This window comes from Pipistrellus hanaki, assembly GCF_964339955.1.
Source record: "Pipistrellus hanaki genome assembly, chromosome: 9".
Classification (NCBI taxonomy): domain Eukaryota; kingdom Metazoa; phylum Chordata; class Mammalia; order Chiroptera; family Vespertilionidae; genus Pipistrellus; species Pipistrellus hanaki.
Window position 1 is genome coordinate 74,391,192 of NC_140511.1, and position 17,813 is coordinate 74,409,004.

At 49.2% G+C, this 17,813-nt stretch overlaps 1 protein-coding gene across 5 annotated transcripts in view; it reads right to left on the reverse strand.

The window, feature by feature from the left end:
* Positions 1-17,813, reverse strand: part of KIAA1549L (KIAA1549 like) — a 190,293-nt gene that overhangs the window by 8,731 nt on the left and 163,749 nt on the right. For all 5 annotated transcript variants that reach the window (XM_084894514.1, XM_084894513.1, XM_084894517.1 and 2 more), the window contains 3 exons: positions 17,329-17,458; positions 5,719-6,069; positions 1,169-1,266 (listed from right to left, as the gene is read on the reverse strand). In XM_084894514.1, the coding sequence (XP_084750640.1) occupies positions 1,169-1,266; positions 5,719-6,069; positions 17,329-17,458 (579 nt within the window). The remainder of the gene's footprint in view (positions 1-1,168; positions 1,267-5,718; positions 6,070-17,328; positions 17,459-17,813) is intronic.

Consider the following 17,813-nt stretch of genomic DNA (forward strand, 5'->3'; position numbering starts at 1 on the left):
GCGAAGCAACTTGCCTGGAGTTACACAGCATGTTCCTGGCAAGTCCGATGGAACCCTGGTCTGCTGCTTCTCACCCAACCCTGAGCTCGGCTGGGGCCACGGGTGGGGTCTACACACAGCCAGAGAGTCTAAGCCTCTGGGATTGAGGGCAGGGTTGCCTCTGAGGGAAAGCCATTTCCCTCCCCCCCCGCCCCCATAAAATTCAAACCTGTGTAGACAGGGTGTGACTAGTGTGTTGGGTGAGGCTAGGGTCAGAAGGCCAGGGAAGTAGCTGTACAAACCCCCTGGGATCAGTTGTTTCTCCCAGCCCTGGACAACCTGATGAGTATTTTGACCTCCCGTAGTGCTCACTGCCTTTGTGTTTCTCATTTATCTTTATTAAAAACAGGTGCTGCCCTGGCTGGTTTGGATTAGTGTTTAGAATGTCAGCCCACAGATTGAAGGGGGGTTCGATTCCCAGTCAGGGGCATGTACCTGAGTTGCAAGTTCAATTCCAGGCTCCCGTCAGGGAGTGTAGGAGGCAACCAATCGATGTCTCTCTCTCTCTCTCTCTCTCTCTCTCTCTCTCTCTCTCTCTCTCTCTCTCTCTCTCTCTCTCTCTCTGTCTCTCTGTCTGTCTCTCTGTCTCTCAAAATCAATGGAAAAAATGCCCTTGAGAGAGGATAGGAAAACAATAACAAAAGCATGTGCTTTTTGTATCACAGGGCAAAGGCAACATATCTGAGTTCATGTGCTTTCAGCCTCTCTCTCTTGGGAGTCGTGGGTTGGGGTGAGCACTGAGACGCATTGGACACCGCCCCTAATGACAAAGGGGCATGCACACAGGACAGGAAGCAACCAGACATGAGGCAGCTGTTGTGGCGGCCCCCGCTGGGGCAATATTTACATGTTCGAGATCAGAGACGGAGCTTCCGGGGCATGGGGCAATGACACTGGCTTTCTTCACTTGTGGGCTCTCCAGGACTTTCTATTTACAATGACAGGGAAGCTGGTTAGCCCTCTCTGTCCCCCACGTCCATCATGGTACTCAGGTGCCCCAGGCACATGGCTGTCTGTATGGTGATGCACCAGAATGGGGCTCGGCATGCAGGAAGCCTGTCAGTTCGGGGTGCAAAGGTCCAAATCCTTTCCAAATATTTCAAACAAAGCAAGCACAGGGAAGCATTACCGCCTGAGAGAAGCGACCGCCACGGGGCCAGTCCGGGGAGGTACAGGCGGAGGTGGAGAGCCCATGACCATTTCAGGAAGCTGGGAGAACCTGTAGGCCTGTGAAAGGAACAAGCAAACAGAGGGAGATGCGTTAACACCCAGGGTCAGCCAACACAGAGACCCTTCTTATTTAAAATGGAAGCAAATTTCGGAGGGGCAGGCTTTTCGTCCTTCCTCAAACTTCCCCCTTAAATATTCCTTAAGATGTCCCCCAGCCCCCTCTTCTATCTCATCTCCTGTCACCGTCCCCTTTGCTTAGGCCACTGTGGTCACAGAGTCCTTCGAATGTTCTTTGCAAAGGTGCTCTTGGCAACTGAATACTCCCAGTTCTTTCCCGCCTGGGCTTTTGTACATACATGCTGCTCCTTCTCCAAGGTGTGCTTTTAATGTAGCTTGTTTATTATCTGCCACCAACCTAGACTGTAATGAGGACAGGGACTTTGTTGCCAGCTAGCTCATTGAGCCTGGAACAATGCCTGGTATAATAAAGGCAATCCATAAATATTAGATGAATGAGCCACTGACTGCATTTTGCTTTCTCACTCATGGAAATGAGTTTTAATGGGAGGAAAGCAATGGGTTTGGAATCAGGAGGTATGAGTGGAGGGCCTCGTTTGCTGATGAATAGACTTTATGTCCCTAAGCCAGACAGGTGACCTCTCTGGGCCTCAGTGTCCTCTTTTGAAATGGAGAAAAGACGCCTTGCTCAGAGGGGTACTGCGAAAATCAGGCAAGTGAGTGTACGAGTGAAGTATTTTGCAATCTATAAAGCACTATTCAAAGACAAATGATTGGAACTGTCACAAAAGTGTAGACTTTAATCAACACTTGAGGGGATAAGAGGACAACGGTCGGTGACAGGATCAGAGAGCCAGGCCACAGCCTTCTTAACAAGAGCAAATCTAGAAATGCTCTCTGGAGAGACAAAGCTGAGCTTGTGCTTCTCATTCATCTTTTTCTTTAGGTACCTCGGCCTGCCAGATCTCTCGATGACCAGAGGACAAGATCAGTCTGAAGGCATCAGGACCGAAAGCAGCAGTAGAGGGAATCTGTAAACAGAATGAGTCTCCTCCCTTCAGCCTTATGGCAGACTGTATACTCATCAGGGCCAACCCACTAAATAACAACCTGATCCTGGATAAAACATACCTTTGAAGCACAGCGGCAAGTGCAAGATGTAAGAGGAATCTCAAGGACTCCACTCCACCTTTCAGTTTTGCTTACCGCTCACTATTTCCATCTCTGGTTTCAGCTCATGGTTCTATTTTAGGTTGCTGAGGTGTGTGTGTGTGTCGGCAGGAGCTGGAGGGAAGGTATACCCTGGTGAATTTGGCTCTTCACTTACCTGCACGGTGACAGCGTGGGGACTTTCCTGAACCCTCAAGTTTTGCTGAGAATTTAAAAATCATTGTCCTAGGTGTCCCTCCCACTTTGCATTCTATTATTATCCATAAACCACCAAGCAAGGACAGACCTTTCGCAAAAGAGAGCAAGGGGTTGATAGCCCCTCTTCTCTCTTCTGGCCTCTTGCAACCAGGAGAGGAGACAGACAACCTATTTTTGTCGCTGGTTCTTGGAAGGCTTTCTCTCTAGTCAGTACAGTCTCCAGCCAAGAAAAAGCTTTCTATGTCCATGGCTGTCCTGTACCAGTTCACCAGGAGAACAGATGAAAAGTGCTGAACTTTGGACATGTACTAAGGGAATTCCCTTCTTTGGAAAAAAAAATATCCAGGTACACAGCAAGACTGCAGAAGAAGTCAGAGCCCCCTTTGGGCTGTATCCTCAGGGCCTCAAACAGGCAACTTGGATCCTGGGTCCCACATAGCGTCTTCCCACATCCCCTCTGTGCAAGTGCCCCGTGGTTCACTGTCCTCCAGGCTCTAACACTGGCTTCTTCTCTCATGGATTTGGAACCTGGCTCCCTGCTGGCTGCTTTGTGACTGGGACCCCATTGGAAGCTATTGCTCAAAACTGTTGCCTGGTTCCAAGATTCATGATGGTGGCGTAGATTGCCCAGTTTGGTGACCAAGGACACTCACTGTCTATTGGAATCTCTTCCCTCTCTTAGGAAGGAGTTCAGAGATCCAGGACTCAAGCAGTCTTTGTAACTAGGCCTTAGATCTTCGAGGTGGAAGGAGCCTGGGTATGACTAGAGTCAGACACCTTGGGACCAGAAGTTTTAGTTGTCAAGTAGAGGGAAAGAAGGTGCACAGTCTGCTCCAAGTTTCAGTCCTGATGTCCCTGGAGGTTTGGGGGGGAGGAAGTAGGGGTCAAGGTCAACCCCTCTAGCAATCCCAGTAGAGAGTGAGTCCAGGTGAGACCCACCTGTGTGGTCCCTCCTGAGCATGTGCATGCATCCAGGAAGAGTAATCTGGTCAGGGGTAGCACTCTAGGGGTCATAGTCCCAGGGGGCAGCCTGAGGCTAGAGGAACAGGTCAGAAGGTTTCGGGCTTCTCCTTGGTGGTAGGAGTACCAAATCCAGGAGAAGGGAAGCCAGTATTCAGAGCCTGGAGGACTTGCCCAGAGGGCTATGCCAGCAGTCACCTTTTCCACAGTATAAATGCCATCAGCGTGGCCCCAAGCATGTACCTAATAAAACCAGCAGCCCCCAATTATCCTCCAGCAGAGCGCAGAGCCCTTCCTTTTGGGAAGCTGAAAAGTAATCACAGTTATCCTTCCAAATTGCCATCTTTCCTATCGATTTCCTCATTAGCATAGCGCAAGGGGGCTCCACAAGCACTTGGGTTAAGAACCATCATTTTGACTTGTAGACTATTGTGCATTGTAGGCTATTTTCTCCTTTCATGAAAATAGGGGCCATGTGTGCTGTTAAAAAAAAAATCTTAATAACAAAAGAACTACCTTTGATATCCTACAGGCTGGATGGCTTCCCTCTCTATGATTTCTCAAGCCCTTTTCCTTTGTGAGTGTGTGTGTGTGTGTGTGTGTGTGTGTGTGTGTGTGTGTGTGTGTTGTCATTTTTAAAGTATATCATGCTGATGTTTTTGCCCTTCCTGGCATAACTGCCAACCCCGTTCTACGACAAAGGAAACCATCTAAGTTTTCACATGCCCCACAATGACATTTTCAGATGATTTTGTTAAACCAAGCATGATGGATGTGGTTTGTGGCATCTTCTTGCCTGCCATTGGTTTTAAGGCTCATCCTGTTGATTAAGTTTTTCTCTCTGAAACCCAGATCTCTGCACGGACTCCCAGAATCTGACCTCCATTGTTCTCAAGAACCCTCTTTAGACATAATTGCAGATTTTCTGGAACTCTGAGTGGGGGCCCCCAGAGCATGCGCTGAAAGGAATTTCACAGAATAGGAGAAGATGTCATCTCAGAACTGTCGGGGGGAAAGGGATAGAACTAGTAGAGAGGATATTTTTTATATGAATGACTAGCATTTACTGAGTAATTGAATGTGCTAGGGGCCATGTAAAGCACTTTAGTTAATATCAGCAAATGACTATTGGACTCTGACTAGGTGCCAGGACTGTGCTAAGCACGGTACCTGGATTTCATGCTCCCTGCAGCCCTCTTGTCCTCACCACTTTATGACTGAGGAATCTAAGGCTCAGAGTTGTGGTCACATGACACCTAGATCAGTACCTCGCAATACTGAAACACCACAAATGCTAGCTTTTATTATGTAGTTACATATCACTAATGATGACTTATAAAACTCTGTTAATGAGTAATCCTTGGGGATAGGCCATGAAATATTCCAAAGGTGGGATCTATACATGTACAAGGCATCGTCTATTATGGTGTATGGCTTATAAAACTAAGTCTTTAAAAAAAAAAGATATATGTAGATACTATGATAATGAGCACAATGCAAACTAATTAAAATTGTTGTTTATTCATGGAAGCTTTGGTCATTGGGTGCTTTCTCAACTACTGAAGTGCAGTTACCACTAAATGAAGCAAACGTGACAGATACCTCTATAGCATTTACTGTGTGCCTGCATTCTTCTATAATAGTATCTGGCATATATCAACTGGTTTTTACTCTTCACAATAACCCTAGGAAGTAGGTTACTTTAATTTGCTGATTTCATCTGTAGAGAATTTAAGTGACATCCCCAAGTGACAAAGCCAGTGAGTGGCAGAGCTGAGATTCAGAGTCCAGCCCCCTGCCTCCAGCGCGTCTGCTCTGACCCACCAGGCTGCACGGACCCCTAACCAGCAGCTCTTAAAATGGGTCCTTGCACATGGAAACGTAGGAAAACCATCAGTGCATGAAGAATGAGGTCAGCCCTTCGCAGGAGGGATAAAAGCAAAGGAAATTCTTCCTTAAGAGCATTACAGTTGGAATAAGGGTGTGTGTCCAGAGCACTCAAGGGCTTAGGCCTGGATCATGGCTGGAGGAAAGGATGAGAGCCCAGCCAAGTCCCATCTCCAAATCCCAAGGTGGCTTATCACCAGACGCCCCCCTCAGAAACCCATTGGAACAGCCTGGGCAGTACAGCCAGCGGGCGGGCGGGCAGGATGTCTTACTTACCGGCCGGGGCAGGCTGTACTGGTACATTTCTGGGCGGTAGGTTGGCACCCACTGCACCCCAGCTCTGGGCCGCGTCATGGTCCCCGGGGCGCTGGTGACCACCTCGGAGTAGGGCAGGTGCTGTGTGGAGCCGTAGGCCTCCTGGTGCCGGCTCTGGCCCGCATGGCCCGCGGACGCCAGGCTGAAGGCCTCCTCCAGCAGCATGTGCATCTGCTGCCGGACCTCGTCGATGGAGGGCTGGGAGCTCAGCGTGGACGTCTCAGAGTGGCCCTTCATCTGCCGAGACCTGCCGTAGCCCCGCGGCTCGTTAACTCTGTCAATGTTGGTTTCCTCTATGATTTCAGGCTCCGTCTGTGGGATCAAACAAATGCCCCCGGATTTGTCAGTTCACTTTCCTTTCCATTAATGCTGCCGGTGCCGTGCTCTCAACTGGCCAGCTTGGACTGGTGATATCAGGCATGTGGGCCCTATCCAGGGATTCGTGTGATGGGCAGTCAGCTATCATTGCATCGGGAAGGCCGCACCTCCTGTGCACCTCCCTTATCCAGAGCTCCAGCAGTGCCTCAGCTTTCCTAATGACCATAGGCCCATGAGAAATGGCTTTTCATGGACGACATGAATGGTATTCTCTAAAACCTTTTAGAGACATTCTCTGCCCCTATGCCTGTGAAGTACGAGAAGAATCTAAAGCGTTCTGCAGTCTATTCTCTAGATTCTAGACTAACTCTCTCCATGGTCCTGGGTCCAGCCATTGGTTAGCAACTTGCTGGCTGCCTGATGCCAATTTCAGGAAGAAAAATAAAACCTGCCTCTAGATCACTGATGTCAAGGTGTGCACACTGAGTCAGAACACAGCCTCTGGGGCAGAACACAGCCTCTGTACCTTAGCAAACCCACTCAGAGATCCTGGTGCCCAGTGAAGTTTGAGAATGTTCTCCCACCTTTCTCAAGAGAACCTTTCATTTAGGGATGCAGGAGGTTGGCCAGCTGGGGAGGAACTGTGGGAGGGCTCCAGGGTGTAGTCAACTCTCTCACTCATTCCCGATCTGCTGGACCCCAGCAGCAAGCTAACCTACTGGTCAACTGTTGGCCCTGGTGGTCTGTGCACATCATAGCAAGCAGTTGTGTGGCCTTAGCATATCACACTTAGTTTGGTTGAACAGATGACCAGGTACTTAGCGTATTAGGCTTTTATTATATAGGATGGAATTGAAGAGGAAGAATAAAGGACTCTTGAAGCCACATATTCTAGAATTTCCTGAGTTATGAGCCCCAAAGTGGATCCATGTCTTACACAGTCCTCTTTCCGGGATACACATGTGTGTGCAGTATCACACTGCCTCACCCAGGCACTTCATTTCTGGAGCACAAGAATGTGAAGGCTCTCTCCAAAAGGTGCCTCAAGGCAGCGATTTTCAGCTCAGTGTCAACCACAGTTTCACCCAGCCAGGAGAACAGAGATTCTGAACACACTCTGCCACTTCACAGCAAAGGCCAAGTAGGGGTTTCAGGGAGACAGCTTTCTGGCCCATCTGGCCATGATAGACTGCTCTGGCTCCAGGCCCATTTCTCTCCCCACCAAATAAGGCCCTTTGAGCACCATAACACAGTGCTGTTTCTCTGCCTTTGGTGCCCGCTTGGGCTGCTTAACAGCCTCATAGCAAGGGCTGCCTGTCACCGGGGAAGCAGAAACATATTTGCAAAGCTTATGTGGAAACCAAGCTGCAGGGAGTTTCCATCTTTTCTGTGGGGAGAGGAGCTCTCAGGGCATGGGGGCACTCAGCAGTTCCGCCCGAGCCAGAATCTCAAAGCTTCTCGGATAACAAAGGAAAACTGCCTCTCAGAGAACAGAGAGGTGGGGGAAGTGGGGGGAGGGGGCTCAAAATAAGAGTTTGATGGCTTCCCTTCCGCCACAGGTGGGAACACAACTACTGAGCGAGTCACAACAGCCCGTTTAACTTACGATACAATGGCTGGCTGCCCTGCGTGACCTCAGCAATCCCCTCTGGAAGTGCGGCCAGTGTGGGGGCACTGGGGAGAAGGTCTTGGCACCCTTTACAGAGCCCTTCTGTAGTCCCACCATGCTGGAGAAAGGCGCCACTTGGAAAATACAATCCTCTCTTTGGCGTGTGACAAAATTCATATTTGTTCTGAGATGTCTAAAGTGTTAGAATGGAAAAGGAACAGAAAACAGCATATCCCTCTCCCTTCTCCATGGATTCTGTTAGCCGGCGTGGCGACAGCTCATTTAATTCTCACGAGGACCCTATAAGCAGGCACCGTTGGTATCTCCACTTTATAGATGGGAAAGCACAGCGCAGAAGGTGGAGGAACGAGCCCGAATTCACGCCGCTACACCGAGCTGGAACTTGGACGCAGCCCAGCTCAAGAGCCCTGAGCATAACTGTTCACAGCAATTCTGAGAATAATCTATGAGCCATTGTCAAGTAATCAAAAATACCTTTTAAGGAGGAATCACCCTGCAAGTAAACACAAAAGAGTGGCCTCTCTCATGGGAAGGCATTTTGCTTCTTGGCTTTGAGGTGCGTCACCACCTTTGTTTTCTCCTCTGAGCTGAGTGGGCACGCCAGTGGCTGGAGACAGAGGGTCCATCTGGACAGTCAACACCGCTCCATAACCACACAGCCTCTCCCTCCGCCAACTCACACCTGCTTGTTCTCCTTCTGAAAAACCCACAGGCTCACAGAATCCCTCTTTGTCATCCTATCTGCCTCTGAAACACAATCTCTACCTTCCACCAGGGCTTCCCGAGCCCCTGGGAATAGTGGCCATTGGATCATCACCACGCTGACCCTCCCCTTTACGGAGGGAGGGTCGGCCCAAGATGAGAGGCTGAAATGGAGGGAGGACCGACAGGGAGGGTCATGTGGTTTTGCCCCTTAAAAAGCCCAACCACCAATCTTCTTCAGGTACGGGGCGCTGTGGATGGCCTCCGCATCCATCCACTCTTCTCCTTGTGTCTCGGAGGGTCTAAGGTGGCGCAGCTCCATTGGTGAGGTCTGACTGAGTTAAATCAATCCGTGTAAGCCTCCTCCTCCCCTTACCCTCACTGCTGGGGTTATTGATATGCTCAGTTAGTGTAAAACCCATATGCCTTGTTCACATTTGCGAAGAGAAATTCTCTTCTTGCGTTGGCCAAAGCCGTATGTAGATGTGAGGCCCGAGGCTGTGCAGCCATTCCCCCCAGAGAGAACCAACTCGCAGATAAAGTCAAGCGTGCAGAGGACAGTGCTGCCGGAGGCAGAGACATGGACCGGAGCCCCCACCACACCATGCCCGGAGCCACGGTACCCAACACTTCCCTTAACAACTTAGGATAGTTTGAGTTGGGTGAGCTTTCTGTTTTCTGTTTGTTTGTTTTTTAATATAATGTGATTTATTTATAAATGAGAACAAATTAACAATGAACACTTTCAGAAGTTGAAAAAGGACACCAGCAGTACTAAATGCATAGCCTTTCAATTGTCTTCAAATTCGGAGTTTTAATGATATAAAGATGAGCAGTCAATTATGTAACCTAAAAGTATTTGCTTATTAAACTATATTAGTGCTTTCAATAAACTATACAAGAAGATAATGAGACAAACATGTGCATGTATAGAATTGCATGCCAGCCATGCCAGATCCCCGCAAGGAAATTCCCAACTCAGCCTCATTCGTCTGTGAGGACGCAGAGTACTTCCTGTTTAGACACACATGTTCACCTACTTGTCCAGCCTGGTCAGCCCTCCACTGCTTGATGGCTTCCTTCTGCCATGAAGGTGCATGTCCCGGTGTCTGCTTCTGAGAGCAGACATTCACTTTCCTCCTCCGTCAGCCATTGGAGGCGGACGGGGGGGCAACGCAGGTGATTAATTTGACCCATTTTTCTGGGAGGTATTCCTGGGGACCCTCTTCCACCATCATATCTGGGATCAGACGAGTTTCCGTAGCCTCTTCCTTTTTTCACATCTTGCCGAAGCAGAGTTTTGAAAAACAAAACCACAGACTGTTATTCCCCAGAGGAAATCTGTCATCAAAGATAATCTCCATGGGGACTGACTCCTGCGGTCCAACACGCGTCCGTTCGCGATGCAAATCATCTCCATCCTGTGCCCCTCCTCGTGCTTTCTGTTCTTTTCGCCAAAGCGTCCCCACTGATAAGCACCTGTTAGACTTAACTTTAGACAGCAGTAACATCCCTTTATCTATCCTCTTCACAGGCCAGTCAAATAAGGTGACCCGACGTCCCGATTTCTAACCATTTGTCCCGCGTCCTGGGAATCTTTCCAAAAATCGTGACGTTTTTAAAACGCCGTGGGACGCGGGACAAATGGTTAAAAATCGGGACCGTCCCGCCAAAAGTGGGACGTCTGGTCACCTTACACTCAAAGCCAATGTTCACATAGTTCAAAGTGATAAATCTGCCCCCGATGTTTCAGGTCTCGGCTCAGGAGTCACCTCTTCAGGTCGACACACTTGTTTGTTCATTTGCTCAGCAAAGAGAGACGCTGCATCTCCTATGTGCCAGCTCCCATTCCGGGTGCTGAGGTTCCCAGCATGAATAAAACATGATTCCTGTCCTTGAGGAGTCCGATGGGGAACGATGTACATAAACCTGCTTCCCGGCTGGAAGGCCGGGAGTAAGAGCTCTGATTGGCAGGAGTCCCGGGTGCAACGGGAACACCGAGGACAGGCATCTACATGAGACCCCTGGCGATAAGGTGCCGGAAAAGATTCTGGGGGAGATAATGTTCAACCGAGTTCCGAAAGCAGTGCCTGGACAGGCGGGTCTCCCCTGGGAAAGGGGTTTGCCCCAGGGCCCATCTGGTAAGGTCTGAACACAGGTTGGGTTCTCACCATGGGGAGGCGCTACAGACATCTAGCGGGCAGAAGCCAGGGAGGCTGCTAACCATCCTGATGCACAGAACAGCCCTCCAGACAAAGCATCACCCAGCCCCAAATGTCAACAGGGCCGAGGCTGAGAAACCTCGTCCTGCACGGAGCAGGTTGGAAGGAATGTTCAGAGCAGAGGGAGGAGCATGTGCAAAGACACACACACACACACACACACACACACACACAGGGTACCACATGACGAATCTGGGAAGGGCACGTGGGGCTGGGCACATGGGGCTGGAGCAAGCGTCAGTTAGAAGGGCAGACCCGGGGCAGCCAGAGGGTGAGTCCTGAGCTGGAAGCTGAGAGTTTGAGTCTATTCCCCGGAGCTGTGGGAGCTAAACAAGGGTGTTTGGTTTTGAATTCCTCTGGTAGTTATTTGGCGGATGCAGCAGGTGAGTACTGGGGACTGGAACCGGTGGAGGCTGTGGGACAGACAGGCTCAAACCTTCAAAAGGGCTCCCTGACCTAAGGTCACTGCCACAGCAGAGTGTGTGTGTGTGTGTGTGTGTGTGTACCTGTCAGTCCTTGGACAAGCACTAGAGTTAATCCATCTTTCTCTTCTCCATAGAGCCTCCCACAGGTAGTACATGTGGGGCCCGGACACTAATGCCAGTGGAGAGGTAAATATCACGCACAGTAAAACCTTTGAAAATCCTTAAGTGGGCCACACAGCACCCACACATGGCTCAGGTATACAACTTTATAAAGAAATATGCAAACACCAATAACTGTAAATATACAATATGAACAGACTATACACCAACGTTTTTGTGTGGTTTTCTTTTTTGCAATATTTACATGACCTGTTTCCTCTGTCTTTCGGGGCCTATGCTGTTGAATGCTCCCATGTTCATCGCAGGTATGATGCGATAATTCCGCTGCACTCAATACATGTTTGCTGGGGGAAAGGAAAGGGGCAGCAGTTCCCAAGGCGGGTGCTCACTTGCCTGCTGGCCTCTGGCTCCTGTAGGGGTTTGGAGGCCACAGGTGGGCCAAGGAGAACCAGGGTTGGGGGACCAGTGCCGAGAGGACGCCGTGGTGCTGCTCAGGACCGGAGAGCGCCCTCCCCCGCTCCGGGCACCCGGCCAGCTGCTCAGCTATCCGCTGGGAACTGACCTTGTTACTCAGGACAACCCTGCAGGTCCGTGCGAGCTCCCGAGCTCCCCGGGGGTGAGCTGAGACCCTGTGGTATCTGTGCCTAGCCCAGCTTTGAACTCCGCCCAATCCTGCTTCCTTCCCTTCTCCCACAGGTATCCATACCACGAGCATGCTGGGACCCTGGCCTGCAATAAGCGGCCACACTGGTCAAGAGGCGGGGCTGGGGGGGCTGGGATGGGGGGTTGGGGAGAGACCTGTAAAGAGTAGGAGCAGGGGGCATCCATCCAGATCCGAGGGAATCAGAGAAAGAGCAGGCAGATGGCACTGTGCGCTCACGACAGAACGGAAGCTGCCTGCCCAGTGGGAAGCTGCCCGGGCTGAGGGAGGTCCCGGGCCTGCAGGGGAGGCCTGGCTCTGAGCGAGGCCACGAGGAAGGCCATCCTGAATCCTGGCCTGCTCCCTCCTAAACCTGCCTCTTCTCCCCCCTCTCCCCCCATTTGCCAAGGGGCCTCCTCCTTTGTGGGGTTAACAAGTATCTTTCTGGGCAGCCACCGGCCAGGAGAGATACCACCAAACCCCTCCCCTCTGCCTCCGGCTCCAGGAGGGACCCTCATTTCAGACGGTCATGCATTTCCTTTGGATGAAAAGCCTCTGCTAAAACGCAACGTACTGTAAATTAAGATAACAGATTAAGCCAGAGCTATTAACAGCTGAAGCCAGCTGGCAGAGGCGGGATAAAGAAAGAGAAGGCTGAGATGGGGGAGACACACGTAACACGGTTCCGGGTGGGATGCTGAGGGGGTGACGGTGGTGGGGGGGGGTCCACACCAGAGCACCTAGTTCTTAGGGCAGCAGCAGGCGGAGGCGAAGGACGAAGCCTCCAAACCCAACCATCTGCCTCTCAGTGAGACTAGACGTTGATTGTACTTTGTCCTGGGAACACCACGAGCTGCCAGGACATTCGCGTGCTGTGCCCTGGCTTCCGACCGTCACGCCAAAACGGCAAGAGGCTGGGAGTGGGTGAGCAGGAGAGAGTCCTGTTAATAATGGGATTTACAACTGTATCCAGAAGGCCCCAGACTTGCTATAGGCTATTGCAGATGGGGGGGGGGGGGGAGGAGGGCAGAGGGAGGGAGGATTCAAATCATATTTCATCCCCTTGCAATTGTTCCGATTCCTTGGCCTCCTTCCAGTAACCACTGCTCACCTGGATCAAAGGGAAACCGGCTGCATTGTCAGCCCATCACCCGGCCTCCTGCAGGCGGCTGGGGCCTGCGTGCTGAGCGGTGATCCCACCTTCCTCTTTGCTTTGCTTTCCTCCACTGATTCCCCCGACTGCTTCCCAATCCGGCTCCCATCTCCCTCTCCAGGGTGTCCAGCCGGGGACAGCGGACAGCAGCTGGGACCTCTGCAGGTGCACTCTGCAGTGCGGAGGCTGACGGTGAAGCTGCAAGCACCCCAGGCCCTCCATGAGCGTCTGGTAATGACGTGCACTCTGTGCAGTTCGGGCTGAGGGCCTGAGGCAGCGCCCATCTTTCTGCTCCTCGCCAGATCCAGGGCAGCCACTTTTCCATCTTCCTGCTTCGGGCAGGGGCAGCGGCCCCTCCTCAGGAATGTTCTGGAACATTGCTCCAGCCCTCCGATGACTTGAGGAGCGCCCAGTTCTTCATAGTCATGTTTTGTCTATTTAAATGGCTTTGTGATTTCTGCAGCTGACCCTTCTCTGGCGTAGCACCCCTTTCTGTGATGACTACCATGAACTTTCTATACGGAAAAGCAGCTGGTGTTCCCGAACCTCTCACACCCTTTCCCGGAAAGAACGCCTCTGGAATGAGAACCGGTGACTGGTTGCCGGGGCAGAGCCTTCGATCTCCCTTGAGGTGCATCGATGAACCCATCACCCTTCCTCATGCTCTCCTCCCACTGCCCACGTTTCAGGGTCCGAGGCCACCATTCTGCCCCGAATGCCCTCTGAGTGCCTCTGGGGCGTGGGGCCTCGGACAAGGTGCCCGGAGAGACCCGAGGGCAGTAGCTTACAAAGGTCTCTTGTGTTGCGTTCATTTAGCAAAGCTGTAATTCAGACAACCCGTCTGGTCTCCTTCACAGCCAAGGCACAGAGCTGACCCCATTCCTGTCATAGATTTTTAAACTCCAAACACAGATCCAGGTTGATTTTTATTTCTGGGGAACGATCGAATTATTACTTGCATTTTGGAAGCAAAGTTTGATTCATCAGCCACAGGCAGAGGTTATTAATTCGGCGGACAGCTGGGGGTTGGGGGGGTGGGGGAATCACTTGGGATTTAATTCTTCTCCAGAATTCACATTTGGGCCATTTTCTTTTCCTCGCTGCTTCATTGTTTTCTATGACTTTCATTTGGAAAAAAATATTTAAAAATATTTTGAAACACAGATTTCTCTTTTGCTTTTAAATATTAGGCTGACATGATCTCTTGCACCCATGTGCTGGGAGGAATTCATTTCAATGCCAACATTTAATTTGATGATATGGTCTGGCCATCTAGGAGTGATCAGTTTTGGACAACTTTCTAAAATCACTCATTCTTCTAAAGGGGGTGTTTCCTTCTAGAAAATTACTACCCAAATGAGTCACAGTGTGTTCCATCCCTTCGTTGTTAGCGTGACTAAGGGTTTGAGAATTCTTGCAAAACACACTGGTCATGGAAAACGGGGGTGGGGACATGCGGGGGGGAGGGGTTTGGGATGGGAATGGGGAAGGTGAGGACAAATATGTGATACCTTAATCAATAAAGAAATTTAAAAAAATAGCCCAAACCGGTTTGGCTCAGTGGTAGAGCATCAGTCTGCGGACTGAAAGGTCCCAGGTTCGATTCCGGTTGCGGGCACATCCCCAGTAGGGGGTGTGCAAGAGGCAGCTGGTCGATGTTTCTCTCTCATTGACGTTTCTAGCTCTCTATTTCTCTCCCTTCCTCTCTGTAAAAAATCAATAAAATATATTTTAAAAAAAAGAAATTTAAAAAAATAAAAAATAAAAATAAATTAACACACACACACACACACACACACACTAATTCCCTCTCCTGCGCAGGCCGGAAGGGGGGCCTATGGGAAAACCTGGAACAGTCCAGGCCTCCTCAGTCCTGGGGCTAAGATGTGCCTGTGGAGCATGTATTTGTTTGCTTATTTGCTTTTTACATGAGGCTTTTCTGTTGGGACTCTAACGGAGTCAACTTTGGGGACATTCACAATTAAACCAATCTCCCAGAGCTTTTGTTCCTGCCATGCCAAGGAGCAGGTCCCCTGGTGCTTCCTAATCTGGCAGAAATGGCTGGAAATTCTGGCCCGGCTTCAAGTTCCCCAGCCCCAGCAGAAAGACTGCCATGCTTCCAGCGGAATGAGCTGCTCACTGCTGGGCGAATGGACTCTTCTGCCAGGAGTGCCTTGACTTCTTTGGAAAACCCAGAGCTCAGAAAATGAGTGCATTGTTTAAAACGATGACTCTTCTCCTTTTCTACTTTATCTGCTGGTCCTTTTTTTTTTTCTTATGTGAATTATCCATGCAAGAATTCTCGTGAGCCGATTCGAGAGATTAAGAAATATAGAATATCTTCTAGTATTATGTTAGGTGAGGACAGATGTTTAGTAGGGTGGGTGTAGATAGAAGTCATATGGCATGGTGATTAAGGAAATGGGCTCTGGAGGTGGGCAGACAAATTAGGTGACTGCCCTGTGCCTTGGTTTTCCCATCTGGACAATGGGCATAATGAGAGTAATTAGGTGACTTCACAAATTCAATTAGACAATACGCAGGGAAAGACTGGAATAGGGGCTGGGCTCCAGGTGCAGTCAGTAAATGATAGCCACTTTTCATATGATTAGAATCAAAAACACAGAAGAAGACTTAAGAAGCAATTTCTCTCTCATAGTCAACAGTCCATAGTCTTAAAAAGTGTTCCCTAGATGATCAGTTTCTCTTAAGGAAATGTGCTCGCTTATTATTTCCAAGATCATTGCACACTTCAAAGAAATGGATATTTTTTTAAAAAAAGTCTATTAGTGTCTTCCTACTGTCATCTACGTTTGGAATATTTATACATGTTTGTGAGGGGTGACAGCCTCCTTTTAAAAATCATCTCTCTCCTCCCAGGTAATTTACTAACACGACATTCCCAAAGCACTCCAAAAGTGAGTCCTCTCACGCATGGCACAGTGGTTTAAAAAAATCTGCAAAGGTTCTCTTTTCAAAACCCGGAAACCTCTGGCCTATTTCCTCAGATAGTAAAATGTATGTGCCTGGAATCTCACAATAAACCTATAAATACTAATCTTGAGATAACGTAAGAATCCCGTCATACCTCAGCGATGCCCTCGCAGAAGAAAAAGCTCCCCCAAATACAAGCAGCCTGAAAGAACGGGCGCTATTGGTAGGGAGAGAGTAACAGGAAAAGCCCAATGCCCAATATTCAGCCACAGGCTGACTATTCAATTGAGGACCGAGTTTGGTACAAGAAATCCTTTTATGGGGAGAAAAATTCAAAGTTGAATACTTTAATCTGGAGGGGGAAAAATGATTTGCCCAGAGCGTCTAGAACTTTAAAAATCGAAACTATCCGACTGTCTTATATTAAAAAAGGAAAAAGAAACAAGAGAGAAGGATAGCACCACCAACACAAATATCGAGTTTAAATATAAGGAAGGTATTTAGAAATTCTAATTAGGTAGGCTACCTCTGATTTTAATGGGATCATTAAAAAAACTAATTTTTTAGCTACTGTAGAAAACAATGACCAATCCTGAGGGGAAATATTCTTGCCATTAAATTAGTATGGTATATTTAAGAAATTAAGTGTCATTTTTCAAATGACAACCTCACAAATTATGACAAAGCTTTATCCAGACATATTTCGATCCTAGCTCGGTTACAGAAAACTTTTTATTTGTAGTAAGAGAAACACTTCAGGAGAATGCGGAAGAAACACTTTTCATAAGACCTACGAGTATATTCAAGACCATTTGGAATTCCAGGGCTGGATGGAGCTTCCTGAACATCTCAGCAGGGTACTGTTCCTGTGAGCGCAACTCAACGGGCCGCGGTGACATGTGACAGGAAGCACCAAACCATAACTGATCACCTGGGGAAGTCTCATGGGATTATTAGCAGGATTTTTTCGGTTTGGAGATATCACTGCACATCGCATTATACTTCATCACATGAAATCACCAACTCTCTCTGTTGGCACCTCACCGTGTCCATGGCAAACTGAGAAGTTATACAACCCACCAACCCAACTCCTCAGCATTGCTATGGATTAAGAGCAGCCTGTACTCAAATGAGTTCTAACCCATGGCCATGGTTCTGACTGAGTTTCCAAGAACAGAGTTTAGAATCTCTGCGTTCAAGGCCAATAACTAGACTGTTTCTAAATGACTGCACTTGGAAATCGAGACCATCCTTTCTGACTCTGGCAATTCCAAATAGCCTTACTTTGCAAACAGGTAATGGGAAATAAACAGAACATATTTTGCTGCCTTTTTAAATTCCACAGCCATACACTATACCGAAGCCTGTGGGATACTCTATGCCTTTTGCTGCCAGGGAGAAGAAAGCGTGACCCGAGCGAGACTCACATCGTAGCCGCTGTTACGAATCCCACGCCGGGGCCGCTCCCGCGTCACCAGAAGGTCCATCTCGGTCTCCCCCGGACTTGGGCTGTTCAGAGACTGCCGGCTTCGGTAGACAGAGTTCTTCGTCTGTTGCCTGTAGAGAATCCAACAACTGTTATGATGCAGCAAATGCCCTGACAGATGGAATTCTCCACTGATCCAAAATACGGGCAACCAATGAAGGGTTTGGTTGGATTCGCCTCACAAATCTCAGAATTGATGGTATTGGCTCCCCAGCCCCCAGGGGCCATAGAAATAGTGGAATAAAGATTTTTTTATTTTTTTTAAAATTCCAGATGCTATAACCATGTGGCTGAGTTGTCAATGCTCTTTCATCTGGTAACTACAATCCATCGCAACACTGCAGCCTCATCTAAAATCCTGCTGATGGCCAGGCCGGAGGCTTTCCCAGGACCCTTTAAAAGAGCTAACACTGGAAGAACAAACCT